The 19996-nt window shown below is 40.9% G+C and overlaps 1 protein-coding gene across 1 annotated transcript in view; it reads right to left on the minus strand.

Annotated features, from left to right (window-relative positions):
* Nucleotides 1-18434, minus strand: part of HPD (4-hydroxyphenylpyruvate dioxygenase) — a 30893-nt gene extending 12459 nt beyond the window's left edge. The window contains exons 1-7 of the mRNA XM_069755493.1: nt 18323-18434; nt 18132-18158; nt 17398-17460; nt 6877-6981; nt 6750-6792; nt 3806-3888; nt 2065-2154 (exon numbers count right to left, since the gene is read on the minus strand). Of these exons, the coding sequence (XP_069611594.1) occupies nt 2065-2154; nt 3806-3888; nt 6750-6792; nt 6877-6981; nt 17398-17460; nt 18132-18158; nt 18323-18325 (414 nt within the window). The 5' untranslated portion in view covers nt 18326-18434. The remainder of the gene's footprint in view (nt 1-2064; nt 2155-3805; nt 3889-6749; nt 6793-6876; nt 6982-17397; nt 17461-18131; nt 18159-18322) is intronic.
* Between the last annotated feature and the right edge of the window lie 1562 nt (nt 18435-19996).

Raw genomic sequence — 19996 nt, forward strand, 5'->3', positions numbered from 1 at the left:
CGTTCGTTATTGCCCCATAAGATGCTCCATATAAGGCTGTGCCACATATAATGCTGCATACTGTTCATTATTGCCCCATAGATGCTCCATATAAAGCTGTGCCACATATAATGCTCTGCACCGTTCATTATGGCCCCATATAAAGCTGTGCCACATATAATGCTCCATACTGTTCATTATGGCCCCATAGATGCTCCATATAAAGCTGTGCCACATATAATGCTCCATACTGTTCATTATGGCCCCATAGATGCTCCATATAAAGCTGTGCCACATATAATGCTCTGCACCATTCATTATGGCCCCATAGATGCTCCATATAAAGCTGTGCCCCATATATAATGCTCTGCACCGTTCATTATGGCCCCATAGATGCTCTACATAAAGCTGTGCCCCATATATAATGCTCTGCACCATTCATTATGGCCCCATAGATGCTCCATATAGAGCTGTGCCATATATAATGCTGCTGCAATAAAAAAAAATCACATACTCACCTCTCTTCGCTCAGGACTCCAGCACTGACGCTCAGCAGAGGGTGCACACTGACTACGTCACCGCACCCTCTGACCTGAGCGTCACAGCCAGAGGTCACTGGAGACGGAGCCGCACTGGAACGAGGAGCAGGTAAATATCGCGCAGCGCTGCGCTCCCCGTATACTTACCTGCTCCTGGCGCGGTCCCTGCACTCCTGCTTCTTCCACCGCTGCATCTTCTTCCTGTATTGAGTGGTCACAGTTACCGATCATTACAGTCATGAATATGCGGCTCCACCTCTATGGGAGGTGGAGCCGCATATTCATGACTGTAATGAGCTGTACCATGTGATCGTTCAATACAGGAAGAATCTGCAGTGGTGGAAGAAGCAGGGACTGCAGGGACCGCGCCAGCAGTAGGTGAGTATAACTAGGTAGCCCCCGCTCCCCCTCACCTGCCGACCCCCGGGTATGATTCGAGTATAAGCCGAGAGGGGGACTTTCAGCCCCAAAAGATGGGCTGAAAATCTCAGCTTATACTCGAGTATATACGGTAACTTAATTTATGGACATCTAAGGTTTGATATATTTGCCTGTGTGGTTTGGATGGGTTGTAACTTGTTACCTGACATCTGGCAGGAATTTCATGTCAATAGCACCTTTAGAAATATATTTACTTAGAAAATTGGTGTTCAATACTTATTTCACTTGCTGTAACTTTAATAATATTGCTACAGTTAATAAGAAAATAATAGAAAAAGTGAGAATAAAAGAACTAAGGAAATAAGAATCTTATCTTACATCCAATGTTAATCTAAACAAATTAGCACTGACGAAAGCATGCAGATACACGTATGTAAGTGAAAGTTCAAAATGCTTCTAAAAGTCATGGATCAAAATTAATTTTATACTTAATAACCATTTATTCATTTTCTAGTTTTTTTTTATTGAATTGAATAAAAAAAAATTGCACTATAAATCAGATCTACCAATTCCAAAAACTATTATTTTTTTTTTTCAAAATTACAAATCTCACATAATTTATACAATTCTCATTTGGTAGGAACACCCTCTAATATCTGGGTGCTCATATCTTGCCGCATTAATAATGTGTACTTACAATTCATAATGTATTTTAACATCCTTATTTCAAAGACTGATCTAGTCTCAGCCTGACTTTTTAATGGAAGTAAAACTGATGTCACTGGCTTTCATCATGTCCTCTAAACAAGGTAACCATACCATTGAGTCAAATTCTGCCCAAAAGTCACAGTATACCACAAGAATGGGCCCTGTTTTATTGGGTTACACTAAATATAATTTTATGTGAATGAAATGGAACATAAATATTGTATAATATCCTTTCCATTCTTTTTAAGGGCCCAAATATTACAATATACTCACTTGCCCCTTCTCCCCATATCCACTAAATGTGCAAATTAGGGTATAGGATAAAAGAGGAGACACATACAAAAAAGCAAAAGGGGCCCTGGCCTTTTCAAGGTTTGGAGCCCAGATAATCCATACTGCTGCCCTGGTACATAAATACAAACAAAATTAAATAAAAACAGATTGAAGATATAATTACTGTCTGAATGACTGCAAATTTGACTCTTCCATATTTATCTTCCTCGATCCAGGGCTCCTTTACTATTACTGCACCCCTTTCTCTGGCTTTCTGATAAAATAAAAACAAATTCTGTAAATTATTAATTAAATTACTTAAAACTAAATGTGTACACTGGTTGATCCTACACTTTATGTGAATGCTCATTGATAAGGGGTGATGAACGGCTGAATAACTGTTTGTTTGTATGAATGTTTGTTTGCAATTATTCATTCATTGTTTGAACAATTTACACATTAGGAGAAATTCAGCGCATACTCTAAGGGTATGTTTCCACGTGCAGGAAACGCTGCGTGTCTGACGCTGCATAGAGCCGCAGCGTCAGACACGCAGCGTCCAGATGTTACAGCATAGTGGAGGGGATTTAATGAAATCCCGTCTCCACTATGCGTGGTAACACGCACGCGGCGGCCCTGCGACTCCGGACATGCTGCGCGTCTTTTCAGATCGCAGCATGTCCGTATATCTTGCGGCGACACTGCGTCGCCGCAAGATATAGCACAGGGCCCTATGCGATGGGTGCGATGATGCCGGATGTGTGCTATGAACACATCCGGCATCATCGCGTCCCAGAAGGGGGCGGGGCTTACCGCAGAGCGGCAAAGCCGCTCCGACGATACCGCCTGCCATCCTGAAAGTGGACACATACCCTTAGATCGGGTGATGCAAAGTAGGATTATTATCTGTGAAAGCAGACATATGTAAAAAAAAAGGTGTGAGATAGGCGACAAGGTTACATAGGACGTTTCGACCCGTCCAGACTCTTTATCACAGTGTCGCTGTGATGACCAGGCTCCACGAGGCGCTTCCGCACCTAAGTTTGCTGCTTATGGCAACAAACCCCTGATTGCAGATTTTGCTGCGGATTGTAGATCAATAGATAAATATGCAACTCCCGAGAAGGAGAGTAAAGGTACCTTCACACTCAGCAACTTTGAAACGAGAACGACACCGATCCGTGACGTTGCAGCGTCCTGGATAGCGAACTCGTTGTGTTTGACACGCAGCAGCGATCTGGATCCCGCTGTGCCATTGCTGGTCGGAGCTAGAAGTCCAGAACTTTATTTGGTCGTCAGGTCGGCGTGTATCGTCATGTTTGACATCAAAAGCAACGACGCCAGCAACGTTTTACATGGAGCTAACAACCAGCGAGAACGATAAGCGAGTCGCCGTTACGTCACTGGATCGCTCCTGCATCGTTCTGGAGTTGCTGTGTTTGACGTCTCTACAGCGACCTAAACAGCGACGTTCCAGCCATCTAGTTTAGGTCGGCTCGTTGTCTATATCGCTGCAGCGTCGCTGAGTGTGACGGTACCTTAAGAAAAAAACAATAACATATCTATCCCTTATTAGCCCTTCCATGTCTTCCCTGCCCGATCCTCTGCCAGTCTTTGTGTAACCCATCCTATGTGACTATCTTGCCCTACCTGACTACAGTCAATCACATACTGCAGACAGTCATGTCTGATGACAGATCTTCCCAGGAGGCCGGCTTGGCCAACTGGTAGAGGACCAGCCAAGGGAGCCTGAGAAGTGCCACAGAAGACAAGTATAGGGTTTTTCATTCTTTTTAACTATGCGCCATAGCTAATCCACGGACAAATAGGCGCCATAATCCACTCAATTTTCTGCAGATTTGTTGCTGTGGATGTGCCTGCAGCTTCTGGGAGAATGTCAGCAGATACGTCCCTTAACAACGTACCTTAACAAGAAAATCACAGTCTTCAACTTCAAATGCTACGTCTTTCACACCATCACCATGCTTCTGTAAATGGGCTCCAAATTCTGTATAAGAAAAGAGTGATTATATATAATGAGAACTAAGTGATTGGATTGGATGCTATGGACAGGTAAGCCAATTTTCTGATTGACGGTCTTGATAAATTAGGCCCAATTTGGGTCGACACTAAAGCAGAACTATATCATGATTTTTCCTGAAAATTCCATTTGCTCTAGAGAAAATGCTTATAAGGAAAAACATTTATGGGCCAATTCATTTAGACTGGTTTGCGCATGCCAGGCTCAGTAAAGGCCTTGCTGGAGTACGATGTGCTGAATTTAAGAGGCGCATGGCACTTAATGAATTCGGGACATGTTCTCAGTGGCGTGTGCCTCTGTGTGCCTTGTCCAAAATGCTATACCAGTCACACCAAACAAACCAAATGTAAGTTTTAGTGTTGCCCAGCACAAACATCCATTTCTCTGCTTAAACCTAGTGTTGATTGCTTAGGGCTCGATCACACAAGCGAATAAATCAGACGAGTGCAATCCGATAAAAAATCAGATTACATTTGGACCAATATTAATGAGGAAGTGCAGATCTGCGATTATTTTCACATACCGATTCAGATTGGATCTCAAACACCCACAGACTTGTAAGTGTGTGGGGAAACATCTGACTGCACTCGGATGGCATCCGAGTGCAGTGTGATTACTGGGGATGCTGGCAATGCAATAGAGGAGATGGAGAAATTACTTTCTTTGTCTTCTCCGCATCTGTTCTGCGATTCTCTGATGCGAAAGGATCGGAGCACAGAGCACTGACATTCGGCTCACGGTCGCAGCAGAGCTGGAACCGAGTGTCATTAGCATATTACATCTGATATTCTCGCATCGGATGCCATACTGTGCTTCAGCACACATGTCAATGTAGCTAGCTGTCCAGAATCCTTCATGTTACTGAGTGGTATAATGGCATTATAAGATATGTATGTTAGGAACTGAAATACCATTGGTGCAATCTGTGCAGCTGTATAGGGGCCCAAGGGGTGAAAGGGGACATCTCCTCAAAAGCAGGTGAGATTGTGCATTATGAGGAGCTATCAGACTGCAGAGGGCCCATATACTGTTCTAGCCCGGGGGCCCTCTTCTGTCTGTGTCCACCAGTGATATAAGCGATTCTTCTTGAATCAAGTTACAAACTACATGTACAACCCCAGGCAAAAATTATGGAATCACCGGCCTTGGAGGATGTTCATTCAGTTGTTTAATTTTGTAGAAAAAAGGCAGATCACAGACATGGCACAAAACGAAAGTCATTTCAAATGACAACTTTCTGGCTTTAAGAAACACTAAAAGAAATCAAGAACAAAAAATGTGGTAGTCAGTAATGGTTACTTAATTTAACCAAGCATAGCGGAAAAATTATGGAATCACTCAATTCTGAGGAAAAAAATATGGAATCGCCCTGTAAGTTTTCATAACCAAAACTAACACCTGCATCAAAGATCTGCTCATTAGTCTACATCTAAAAAGGAATGATCACACCTTGGAGAGCTGTTGCACCAAGTGGACTGACAGGAATCGTGGCTCCAACACTAGAGATGTCAACTGAAACAAAGGAGAGGATTGTCAAAGTCTTAAAAGAGGGTAAATCCTCACGCAATGTTGCAAAAGATGTTGGTTGTTCACAGTCAGCTGTGTCTAAAATCTGGACCAAATACAAACAATATGGGAAGGTTGTTAAAGGCAAACATACTGGTAGACCTAGGAAGACATCAAAGTGTCAAAAGCGAAAACTTAAAGCAATATGTCTCCAAATCAGGAAATGCACAACAAAACAAATGAGGAACAAATGGGTGGAAACTGGAGTCAACGTCTGTGATCAAACTGTAAGAAACCGCCTAAAGGAAATGGGATTTACATACAGAAAAGCTAAACGAAAGCCATCATTAACACCTAAACAGAAAAAAACAAGGTTACAATGGGCTAAGGAAAAGCAATCGTGGACTGTGGATGACTGGATGAAAGTCATATTCAGTGATGAATCACGAATCTGCATTGGGCAAGGTGATGATGCTGGAACTTTGGTTTGGAGCCGTTCCAATGAGATTTATAAAGATGACTGCCTGAAGAGAACATGCAAATTTCCACAGTCATTGATGATATGGGGCTGTGTGTCAGGTAAAGGCACTGGGGAGATGGCTGTCATTACATCTTCAATAAATGCACAAGTTTATGCTGATATTTTGGACACTTTTCTTATCCCATCAATTGAAAGGATCTTTGGTTTGGGGATGATGAAATCATTTTTCAAGATGATAATGCATCCTGCCATAGAGCAAAAACTGTGAAATCATTCCTTGAAAAAAGAAACATAAGGTCAATGTCATGGCCTGCAAATAATCCAGATCTTGAAATTTGGTGGAAGTTGAAGAAAATGGTCCATGACAAGGCTCCAACCTACAAAGCTGATCTGGCAACAGCAATCAGAGAAAGTTGGGGCCAGATTGATGAAGAGTACTGCTTGTCACTCATTAAGTCCATGCCTCAGAGACTGCAAGCTGTTATAAAGCCAGAGGTGGTGCAACAAAATACTAATGATGTGTTGGAGTGGTTTTTTGTTTTTGTTTTTCATGATTCCATATCTTTGTCCTCAGAATTTAGTGATTCCATAATTTTCCCCCCTATGCTTAGTTAAAAAAGTAACAAATACTGACTACCACATTTTTTGTTCTTGACTTCTTTTACTGTTTCTTAAAGCCAGAAAGTTGCCATTTGAAATTACTTTAGTTTTGTGCCATGTCTGTGATCTGCTTTTTTTCTACAAAATTAAACAACTGAATGAACATCCTCCAAGGCCGGTGATTCCATAATTTTTGCCAGGGGTTTTATATTATATGTGAAAGTGGATCAAAGTACTGTACCTTCATTTCCAGGAGTAAGTGGTGACACAAAGAGGAATATTATCTGCAAAGAAAGATTTCATATACATAATCATGCTCTAATAAACAGGCAAAATATCTAGTTATTACATGTCTGTGAGCTACCTACCTTGCCTTGTTTCACAGCATGGGTAACTAGCTCCCTGCTGCCAGTCTCCAGACCCCTGTATGCCAATTGCTCAAAGCCCATTTTATTGCAGTAAAAAGAGGCGGCCTAAAGTGATGACAAACAATGTAAATGCATCTTGTGCTAAAAAGAAATGTATGATAAAATTCAATCAAGCATTTAAAGCACAAAGCAATTCACCAATGGAGTAAAGCCGAGGCATAGCTAGGGTTTTGGGTTTGGGGCATATAACCCGGATTACAACTATGGTGGCACAGCATAATTGTAGGTATAGGGGAAACTCAGCAGATGACTGTGATGTTACTAAAGCAATCTCTATACAAAGACCAACACTGATATTACCGCCATATGGTGACCATATAGTAGTAGATACCGGTCCTGCAGAACATGTAAGAGATCACAGTTGTTAGATAGTGACCTACAGCTGACAATTTTTCTGGTGGAGCCATTCAGTTTTCCAGTCTTTTCCATCTGGCTCAAACGGACACGACAACTTCTCCAGCCACGACTCTGTAGCAGAATTTACAACAAAGACACATTTCTTCACATTTCCTGCACTGTCCCCATCGAATACAACCTGCACAAACTCCTCATCCTGATGATACCCCAATGCTGCTGCCGTATGTGTCCCTAATACTGCACCTGCTGTGTGGTACTGTGTGTCCTCAAAATGGTAATACAACCCTCTAGAATATAATGCCTTGTGCAAGTGCCCTTGAAAACAGTGTTCACATTTTGCCTCCAAGAAAGTAATAATGTCCTCTGTGTGCCTCTTAGTAGCCCCCACACTGTTTGATGGCTCCAACACTCTATGATGGCCCACATACTATACAAAGAGCCCACATTATCTCCCACACTGTATGATGGCCTCCCTCACTGTAATCCCCACACTGTGTGATGGTCCCCATAGGCCTCCATATGGTATAATGCATTCCCCATAGGCCTCCATATGGTATAATGTATTCCCCATAGGCCTCTATATAGTATAATACACCCCACAGACCTCTATATAGTATAATGCACCCCCATAGGCCTCCATAAAGTATAATGTACTCCTCATAGGCAGACTCTATATAGTATAATGCACTCACCATAAGCAGACTCTATATAGTGTAATGCACACCCATAGGCAGACTCTATATAGCATAATGCACTCCCTATAGACATATTCTATTTAGTATAATGAACTCTCTATAGGTAGACTCTATATACTGTAATGCACACCCTATAGACAGACTCTGTATAGTATAATGTACCCCAAAGGATGACTCTATATAGTATAAAGCACCCTCATAGGCAGACTCTATATAATATAATGCACCCCCATAGGCCTCCATACAGTATAATGCACTCCCATTAGGCAGACTCTATATAGTGTAATGCACTCCCCATAAGCAGACTCTATATAGTATAATGCACCCCTATAACAAAAATAAATACAATACTCACCTCTCCTGAACAATCAGTCCATCCTCTCAGCAGCATATCTGCAGTTTTCACCGGGTGATATGCTGCTGAGAATAATGATTTCTATGCTGGCATAAACAATCCAATCACTCGAACAGAGAATGTAATGCAGCCTCCGTAGATTGTAATGCTGCCCCATAAAATGTAATGCAACCCCCATAAAATCTAATGCAGTCCCATAAAATGTAATGTAGCCCCATATAATGTAATGCAGCCCCATAGAATGTAATGCAGCCTCCATAGAATGTAATACAGCCCCCATAGAAGGTAATGAAGCCTCCATAGAATTTAATGCAACCCCCATAAATAAATACAATACTCACCTCTTCTCTTTCCCCGCTGCAGCGCATTTCCTCAACTCAGCAGCTCCACTGCCCGACACAGTGTGGTGCACGATGACGTCATCGCTCTAACACTCAACTGTCTGTTGCCACTGCATCAGAGGCAGAGGAGGATAAATGGAGGAGGGAACGTCATGTGACGCTCTCTCCTCCATTATTGCTTTCAAGCTTTCCACTGTATCAGCATCTATGATGCCGATACAGTTGAATGCGTGATGTCGGGGAATGCTGGCACTGGGCCCCCATGACTCATGGGCCCCATAGTGCCCGCATGGTCTACTGCTATTAGCAGCACACCACTGGGGCCTGGGGGCCCCTGGGATAGTGAGGGCCCTAGGCAGATGCCTATTCTGCCTGCCCCTAACTCTGGCCCTGGTCATCATGTTTATATAAAGCTGCTTTGCTTTTGATACTTCATAGTATTTGGCTTTGACAAAAGTTATTAATACAGTCGTGCAAATTACATACATATTTAGTACATTTCAACAGCACAAATGCACTAAAAACGCAGATGCATCTTTTTCTTGCGGATATTCTGCATCTAAAGCAAGTCTATGAGAAAATCCACACCTAAAAATCAGCGCGGAATGATGTGCTTTAACAAAAAGCTCTATCCTGATCTCATTTGTCCACAAGATGCTTTCCCAGCCTTTCTCACATACATTTTGGCAAACTGCAGTCTAGCTTTTTTTATGTCTCTGAGCAGGCCCAGACTGGCAATCTACCAAGGTCGGCAGATCTCCGTGGCCCAGCGGCTCTGAACTACAAAATATTTCACAGTTTAAGACAGATTATCTCTGCTCAGGTATTCAAGAAGAAACAATCACCGTATTATCCTCTGTACTTTATAATGCATAAAATATAACCTTTATTAATATTAATAATAAAATGTGACCTGAACCACAAATGAAAAAAGAACCACCATCACCCTTTAAAATTAGAAACCAGAGGTGTGCTTGATTCTAAACAATTGCTACTCTTTTCCTGCCTTGCCACGGAGGTGGGCACCCTTATACCTGTGCATTGGCGCCCCCTCTCATCGACAGCGAAGTGCCACTTTGCGCAGGTTCATAGGTCGCCAACCCCCATTGACAGGCAGGGCACATCTAGGGTTAATTTGCCCCTCCCTTTTTTTCCTGCCAATACACGCTAAGCACATATACACATAATCTATATTTCAGTGCAATATCAACGATTGGACTAACAACCATATAAATTTATTGTATCATAGATATTCTTTGGCCTATAGGCCAGAGATTTTACCATTTTCACATTTACTCTTGTCTTTTCTTTCCCCCTTTATCCCAATAGGGCAATATAGGGTCAGAAGGGTCAGCCATCGACGAGCGGGGGAGCCAATGTGCAGGTATAAGGGTGCCAATCTCCGCGGCAAGGCAGGAAAAGCGATTGTTTAGGACCAGGCACACCCCTGGTTTCTAATTTTAAAGGGTGATGGTGGTTCTTTTTTTCATTTGTGGCTCACGTTTTATTATTAATATTAATAAGGGTTATAGTTTATGCATTATAAAATACAGTGGATAGTACGGTGATTGTCTCTGAACTACAAAGTGGGCTGCCAGCCCTTTAAAACTTCTGACTAAGGGCCTTGTGGGCGTGCGCTGACAAGGGCCGCGGAGGCCAGTGGCAGTGAATATACACGGCTGTGGTCCTCGGTAGTGCAGACACGCGGCTCTGGTCCTAGTTAGTGTGGGCGCACGGCTGCAGCCCTCGTCAGTGTGTTCAAGCAGGAGAGGGCGCACACAGGGCCTTTAGTCAGAAATTTGAAAAGCCCTCTGCAGTGCGCACAGGATGCCTCTCTCTGTCGGACGCTGGCCTGTACTAGCATCAGAGAACAGGCTCCACTCAGCAATACTAGGGATCAGCTCCTCAGCACCTCCGACGCTTGACAGTGGACCCGCTTCACCTTCAGTGGACCTATATACACAGCAGTCGCAGTATCATCTATATATTGAATATAGAGCAGTTACAGTATCACATACTGCGACTGCTATATATATATATATATATATACATTATGTATGTGATATTGCAACTGCTGTATATACAATATATAGATGATACTGCGACTGCTATATATATATATATATATATATATACATTATGTATGTGATACTGCAACTGCTGTGTATACAATATATAGATGATACTGCGACTGCTGTACATACATTATGTATCATCTATGTATTGGGAAGCCGGTAGAATGGGGGTGAGTTTTCTGTCCATGCATAGGCTGCGGTTATTTGAAATTGTGTATGATATTTTATCTTGCGGCAATCAATTGGAGCTATGCAAATATATATTATAATGACAGTTTATACCTGTTGCTAGATTAACTGTATAAATATTTGTGGACAGAGGCAGATAAATAATATTCATATATACATTATTATAAGTAAGTTTCTTGCCTGGATGAATGCGTCGATTAATATGTATCACACTATGTAAGCATGCTTTTCTATTCCCCTTTTCCCCTATTGCTATGTATTTTAAAGTTTGTATTTCGTAATAAAATTTGTAATAAATAGAATAATTTGGCCTTTTGATCATCTTTTTTTGGTTTTGGTTCTGTGAGACAGTTATTGATAGGTCTTGTAATTCCTATGGACACATAGAGAGGGTAAATTATAGGTAAATAATTCATACCTTGTGTCCTTGTCATACTTGTTGTATTTGATCATCTATATATTGTATATACAGCAGTCACAGTATCACCTATATATTGTTTATACAGCAGTTGCAGTATCACATGTATAATGTATACTCAGCAGTCGCAGTATCACATACAATATATAGGTGATACTGCAACTGCTGGGGAACAATCTGAGGAAAATTGTAATAGAACCACGTCACCACTTCTGCATTTATCACCCACTTCTGGTTTTGGCTTAGACTGATGTAAAATACTGACTAAATATTGAATATGTGAATGTGTTCTTATTCTGTATATACAGTGCCTTGCGAAAGTATTCGGCTCCCTGGAACTTTTCAACCTCTTCCCACATACAGTTAGGTCCATATATATTTGGACAGAGACAACATTTTTCTAATTTTGCTTATAGACATTACCACAATGAATTTTAAAGAAAACAATTCAGATGCAGTTGAAGTTCAGACTTTCAGCTTTCATTTGAGGGTATCCACATTTAATTTGGATGAAGGGTTTAGGAGTTTCAGCTCCTTAACATGAGCAACCCTGTTTTTAAAGGGACCAAAAGTAATTGGACAGATTTGAATAATTTTAAATAAAATGTTTATTTTTAGTACTTGTTTGAAAACCCTTTGTTGGCAATGACTGCCTGAAGTCTTGAGCTCATGGACATCACCAGACGCTGTGTTTCCTCCTTTTTGATGCTCTGCCAGGCCTTCACTGTGGTGGTTTTCAGTTGCTGTTTGTTTGTGGGCCTTTCTGTCTGAAGTTTAGTCTTTAACAAGTGAAATGCATGCTCAAATGGGTTGAGATCAGATGACTGACTTGGCCATTCAAGAATATTCCACTTCTTTGCTTTAATAAACTCCTGGGTTGCTTTGGCTTTATGTTTTGGGTCATTGTCCATCTGTAGTATGAAACGACGACCAATCAGTTTTGCTGCATTTGGCTGGATCTGAGCACACAGTATGTCTCTGAATACCTCAGAATTCATTCGGCTGCTTCTGTCCTGTGTCACATCATCAATAAACACTAGTGACCCAGTGCCACTGGCAGCCATGCATGCCCAAGCCATCACACTGCCTCCGCCGTATTTTACAGATGATGTGGTATTCTTTGGATCATGAGCTGTACCACGCCTTCGTTATACTTTTTCCTTTCCATCATTCTGGTACAGGTTGATCTTGGTTTCACCTGTCCAAAAAATGTTATTCCAGAACTGTGCTGGCTTTTTTAGATTTTTTTTTAGCAAAGTCCAGTCTAGCCTTTTTATTCTTGATGCTTATGAGTGGCTTGCACCATGCAGTGAACCCTCTGTATTTACTTTCATGCAGTCTTCTCTTTATGGTAGATTTGGATATTGATACGCCTACCTCCTGGAGAGTGTTGTTCACTTGGTTGGCTGTTGTGAAAGGGTTTCTCTTCACCATGGAGATTATTCTGCGATCATCCACCACTGTTGCCTTCCGTGGGCGCCCAGGTCTTTTTGCATTGATGAGTTCACCAGTGCATTCTTTCTTTCTCAGGATGTACCAAACTGTAGATTTTGCCACTCCTAATATTGCAGCAATTTCTCGGATGGTTTTTTTCTGTTTTCGCAGCTTAAGGATGGCTTGTTTCACCTGCATGGAGTGCTCCTTTGACCGCATGTTTACTTCACAGCAAAACCTTCCAAATGCAAGCACCACACCTCAAATCAACTCCAGGCCTTTTATCTGCTTAATTGAGAATAACATAACGAAGGGATTGCCCACACCTGCCCATGAAATAGCCTTGGAGTCAATTGTCCAATTACTTTTGGTCCCTTTAAAAACAGGGTGGCACATGTTAAGGAGCTGAAACTCCTAAACCCTTCATCCAATTTAAATGTGGATACCCTCAAATGAAAGCTGAAAGTCTGAACTTCAACTGCATCTGAATTGTTTTGTTTAAAATTCATTGTGGTAATGTCTATAGCCAAAATTAGAAAAATTTTGTCTCTGTCCAAATATATATGGACCTAACTGTATCATGTTTCAAACATAAAGATACCAAATGTAAATTTTTGGTGAAGAATCAACAACAAGTGGAACACAATGTGAAGTTGAACAAAATTTATTGTTTTTTTGTGGAAAATCAAAAACTGAAAAGTAGGGCATGCAATATTATTCGGCCCCTTTAACTTAATACTTTGTTGCGCCACCTTTTGCTGCGAATACAGCTGCAAGTCGCTTGGGGTATGTCTCTATCAGTTTTGTACATCGAAAGACTGAAATTCTTGCCCATTCTTCCTTGGCAAACAGCTCGTGCTCAGTGAGGTTTGATGGAGATCGTTTGTGAACAGCAGTTTTCAGCTCTTTCCACAGGTTCTCGATTGGATTGAGGTCTGGACTTTGACTTGGCCATTCTAACACCTGGATATGTTTACTTGTGAGCCATTCCATTGTAGATTTTGCTTTGTGTTTGGGATCATTGTCTTGTTTTTGTCAACCAAAAAAGGAACAAAAAGCATGCCCCTAAAATATAACTTTTAATTTTAATAGGTAAAAATTGACCTAGGTTAGGGCCAGGAGACAATGGTTAATCTTAACAATATAATCTTAACACTAAAAAGGATAGATGCAAAAAAAAATGAGGAGGTGCTCTTTCCCTTCCTCACCCTACCTTACCGCAGAGGTTGGCACCCTAAGTTCGACATGGCGCCCCCACTCAATGACGGCTCTCCCTTAAGACCCTAAGAGGGACTAACAAAGAAACACCATCATCGTTGAGTGGGGGCGCCATGTCGAACTTAGGGTGCCAACCTCCGCAGTAAGGTAGGGTGAGGAAGGGAAAGAGCACCTCCTCACTTTTTTACTTCTATCCTTTTTAGTGTTAAGATTATATTGTTAAGAGTAACCATTGTCTCCTGACCCTAACCTAGGTCAATTTTTACCCATTAAAATTAAAAGTTATATTTTAGGGGCATGCTTTTTGGTCCTTTTTTGGTTGACAAAAATTATTCATGCTCTGCTTTTCTATATTCGTTTGGTTATTTTCGATCATTGTCTTGTTGGAAGATAAATCTCCGTCCCAGTCTCAGGTCTTTTGCAGACTCAAACAGATTTTCTTCAAGAATGGTCCTATATTTGGCTCCATCCATCTTCCCATCAATTTTAACCATCTTCCCTGTCCCTGCTGAAGAAAAGCATGCCCAAACCATGATGCTGCCACCACCATGTTTGACAGTGGGGATGGTGTGTTCAGGGTGATGAGCTGTGTTGCCTTTACTCCAAACATATCGTTTGGCATTGTTGCCAAAAAGTTCGATTTTGGTTTCATCTGACCAGAGCACCTTCTTCCACGTTTGGTGTGTCTCCCAGGTGGCTTGTCACAAACAATAAATTACACTTTTTATGGATATCTTTGAAAAAATGGCTTTCTTCTTGCCACTCTTCCATAAAGGCCAGATTTGTGCAGTGTACGACTGATTGTTGTCCTATGGACAGACTATCCCACCTCAGCTGTAGATCTCTGCAGTTCATCCAGAGTGATCATGGGCCTCTTGGCTGTATCCCTGATCAGTCTTCTCCTTGTTTGAGATGAAAGTTTAGAGGGACGGCCGGGTCTTGGTAGATCCATTTCAATATGATCGCTTGCACAGTGCTCATTGGAATGTGTAAAGTTTTGGAAATCATTTTGTATCCAAATCCGGCTTTAAACCTCTCCACAACAGTATCACGGACCTGCCTGTTGTGTTCCTTGGTCTTCATGATGCTCTCTGTGCTTCAAACAGAACCCTGAGACTATCACAGAGCACGTGCATTTATACGGAAACTTGATTACACACAGGTGGATTATATTTATCATCATTAGGCATTTAGGACAACATTGGATCATTCAGAGATCCACAATGAACTTCTGGAGTGAGTTTGCTGCACTGAAAATAAAGGGGTCGAATAATATTGCACGCCCCACTTTTCAGTTTTTGAATTTCCCAAAAAAATTAAAATAACCAATAAATTTTGTTCAACTTCACAATTGTGTTCCACTTGTTGTTGATTCTTCACCAAAAATTTACATTTGGTATCTTTATGTTTGAAGCATGATGTGTGGGATAAGGTTGAAAAGCTCCAGGGGGCCGAATACTTTTGCAAGGCACTGTATATGCTGCACAGTACCACGTCTCCTGTCCTATATATATATATATATATATATATATATATATATATATATATATATATACACTGTACAGTACCACTTCTCCTGTCCTATTGTTACAGAGGTGACATTGGACTTTGGCAGGGTCAATATTGGTTTATTATTTTCAATATTCCTATGGGAAAACAAAACTAAATATAGGAAAACCCATTTAAATACATTAACCCAAGTATCTCCTATCCCGAAAACTATCCAGTCGCTGGGGGTCCAACTGCTGGGGCTCCCATGATCCTGAAAACTGGCTCTCTAAAGGGCTCCATGTAAAAGGAGCTGTGGTCAATGAAGTGCACTGCGGCGCCATTCACATGTGGCTCTTCAAATAACTCCTTTAAGAGGAGTGTAGAGGAGCACGACAATGTATAATAATCCACTGATTGAGGGTGAGGAGTGTTATAGTATGTGGGCTAGTCTGATTTGTGTGGCAGGGCTGCTATTTTGTCCTAGTCCGGCCCTGTGGTTGAGTCAGTAGTGGGGTTCCCCGGAGTCTCCTGCCATAGCATTTAATTTCATTTAAATGTTGTCGGATACTTCGTGCTGACATTGATGCACCCTGAGCCTGCAGGACAGCTTGAATATCTTTTTTACTTGATTGAGGCTGCTCATCTACCATCCGGACTATCCTGTGTTGCAACCTTTTTTCAATTTTTCTCTGTCATCCTCATCCATGGTGATTAGCTGCAGTACCATGGGTTATAAACTGCTTTATTATGTTGTGCACAGTGGACAAAGGAACATCAAGAACTCTAGAGATGAACTTATAACCTTGAGATTGTTGGTATTTTTCAACAATTTTGGTTCTCAAGTTCTCAGACAGTTCTCCTCTCCTCTTTTTTTTTGTTTTCCATGCTTAGTGTGGCACACACAGATACACATTGGAAAGATTGAGTCAACTTCTTTCCTTTTTATCTGGTTTCAGGTGTGAATTTCATATTACCCACACCGCTTACTTGCTACAGGTGAGTTTGATCGAGCATCACATGCTTGAAACAAAGTTGTTTACCCACAATTTTGGAAAGGTGGCAACAATTTTCTCCTGCTCATATTGACATTTTGTGTGAAATGATGTTGGATTACCTTTTTTCTCAGTTTTTTTGTGTTGTTCCAATACACACAAAGGAAATAAACATGTGTATAACAAAACATGTGTAATTGCAGTAATTTTCAGGGAGAAATACTTAATTTTCAGGGGTACCAACATTTTTGGTCATGACTGTATATATATATATATATATATATATACAAACACATACATTTACACAGATATATACATTGCCAAAATATTCATAGATCTGTAGACTAGATAACAAAATTCTATTTATATTTTACCATTTTTATAGTTAATAAAATTAAATAAAAATGCCAAGGACATTGGATGAGATAATTGTGACTTATGGTAGTTAAAAGTCTTAATTTTATTGTTAGTTTGAATCAGGGCTCTGCAATCCGGTTCTGTTGCAAATATCTAATGTGTCGGCCTTAGAGAGCAACATATCTTTACATATTGTTACAAACACATAACATGACCTGGGCCATATAATGCAAATAAGTCACAACCACTCATCCACTTGTCTTCCGTAAAAACTGCATTGTGAAGACTCAGTGTTTGTCACATCTTTCTATGTCGCTTGTCCTTATGAAACCTATGTGACACATCTCACAGACTTCCAGAGAAGGATCTGAATATGTTCCTAGTAGAAGCACCAGATGTGGTACACATCATAAGTGGAAACAGATTCTGGAGGGACAGACCCTCCCCTCCATGAACCAATCACACAATGCAGTTACAATTGGGCTGCACCCTGGGGAAAATTCTTTCCTCTTAAGATTAACTCATATGGTGCCACCTACCTGTTTTGCATTGCTCACCCACAGAGTAATTGAGTGAAAACTGAGAAATCGTCCTTGTTCATGCTGAATGAATGAATGAATAAATAAATATATTTCATGTTTGGATTTTCAAAAATATTATGATAAAAGAAGACATTTTTTTTAGCAATTGAAGCTCTTAATAAGTATATGTAGGTGAGAAATTAAGTAGCAGAATAATTTGACAAATGTAACTAGCATAGGTAGCCTATTTAGCTTGTTACACTTCCATACAATGACACCTAGAAAGAGTCGATACATTATCATGACTTATTAGGTCTGAACTGAAGGTCTAAAAAAATTAATACAAAATGATTACCCCTAAGAATATGACCCCATGAGACAGATCTATTGCAGCTTTAGGCGGCATTGTCATATATATTTTTAAGGTTTCCATAAATCCATGCACATGCAGCAGAAACATGCATGTTTAATTTTCCTACACACATGTAGGATCACAATATTGAATATTGTGTCACATAGAGATCAGAACTACATGAACTACAGTCTCCTATGCATTATCTTCTAGTTATGAAGTAGCATTGTATGCACATACATCATGCTTTATCTGCTATTTTATGCTTTATATATGCAGTGTCAATAATCTTAGGTATACAAATAGTGACAAGACTATCATTTAATACACAATAGTTTTCTAAATGGATTTAATTACTAATCTTTATTAATACATGTTGGTAATAATGTAATACAAATACCTGTTCTCCTTTGTCAGTATATGATGTCTAGAAAAAAAAAGACCGATACAAAGATTGTTGTTAAGTATGATTGATAGTTGATCATATTCTAACTATAATATATAATATATAAATACATGGATGCATTCTTATTAAATATATTAATTCTAATGCCCCAATATAAACCATTATATGAGAAAATGAAAACTTACCATGGTTTGCAGATTTATTTCTACCAGTGAAAAATACTAATATGCCAGGAGTCAGATGCTTGAGACACCTCATATAAGACTTGGGAGCTAGGACATCCCATGTGTGCTCCTCCTTAGCCTTTGTAATAGGAGGAAACATAATCTTTGCACATGATGTGTCTATTGTGTAATATCTGCTAACTGTGAAATAACAGACAAATAAGAGCATAACATGCATAATGGTAATAATTAAAGCATTATATTTATATAATGATTAAAATATGGATGAATGAACGCAAATAGACATGCATTTACATCAATAACTGGTTGATCATACAGTTGTAATGATGCAAGTAAGAAATGTAGCTATGTGTGAGCATACATACACTGCTCAAAAAATAAAGGGAACACTTAAACTCAGATTATAACTCCAAGTAAATTAAACTTATGTGAAATCAAACTGTCCACTTAGGAAGCAACACTGTTTGACAATCAATTTCATATGCTGTTGTGCAAATGGAATAGACAAGAGATGAAAATTATTGGCAATTATCAAGACACACTCAATAAAGGAGTGGTTCTGCAGGTGGGGACCATAGACCACATCTCAGTACCAATGCTTTCTGGCTGATGTTTTGGTCACTTTTGAATGTTGGTTGTGCTTTCATACTCGTGGTAGCATGAGATGGACTCTACAACCCACACAAGTGGCTCAGGTAGTGCAGCTCATCCAGGATGGCACATCAATGCGAGCTGTGGCAAGAAGGTTTGCTGTGTCCATCAGCGTAGTGTCCAGAGACTGGAGGCGCTACCAGGAGACAGGCCAGTACACCCAGAGATGTGGAGGGGGCCGTAGGAGGGCAACAACCCAGCAGCAGTACCTCTACCTCAGCATTTGTGCAAGGAGGAACAGGAGGAGCACTGCCAGAGCCCTGCAAAATGATGTCCAGCAGGCCACAAATGTGTATGTGTCTGCACAAACAGTTAGAAACCGACTCCATGAGGATGGTCTGAGTGCCCGACGTTCACAGATGGGGGTTGTGCTCACAGCCGAACACCGTGCAGGACGATTGGCATTTGCCACAGAACGCCAGGATTGGCAAATTCGCCACTGGTGCCCTGTGCTCTTCACAGATGAAAACTGGTTCACACTGAGTACAAGTGACAGACGTGACAGAGTCTGGAAATGCCGTGGAGAGCGATCTGCTGCCTGCAACATCCTTTAGCATAACCGGTTTGGCAGTGGGTCAGTAATGGTGTGGGGTGGCATTTCTTTGGAGGGCCACACAGCCCTTCATGCACTCGCCAGAGGTAGCCTGACTGCCCATAGGTACCGAGATGAGATTCTCAGACCCCTTGTGAGACTATATGCTGGTGCGGTTGGCCCTGGGTTCCACCTAATGCAGGACAATTCCAGACCTCATGTGGCTGGAGTGTGTCAGCAGTTCCTGCAAGATGAATGCATGTAGAAAAACTGTGGAAACACCATCACGTGTTTCTCAACGCAAGCAATAAATAGCCCGGTCTTTCATCGGGAAGGAACAACCACGGGAAGGACAGCATCCAAGAAGGAAAACCACCTATGCCAAAACATGGTATCCATCCATAAACAGCTGTTTCGGGGTATTTGCCCCTCATCAGTGTGGAGTAGGAAACTGGCTATTAGGAGCAGTGCCTAGTAAAAGGACTATAAAC

Source organism: Ranitomeya imitator, chromosome 1, assembly GCF_032444005.1.
Source record: "Ranitomeya imitator isolate aRanImi1 chromosome 1, aRanImi1.pri, whole genome shotgun sequence".
Taxonomy (NCBI): domain Eukaryota; kingdom Metazoa; phylum Chordata; class Amphibia; order Anura; family Dendrobatidae; genus Ranitomeya; species Ranitomeya imitator.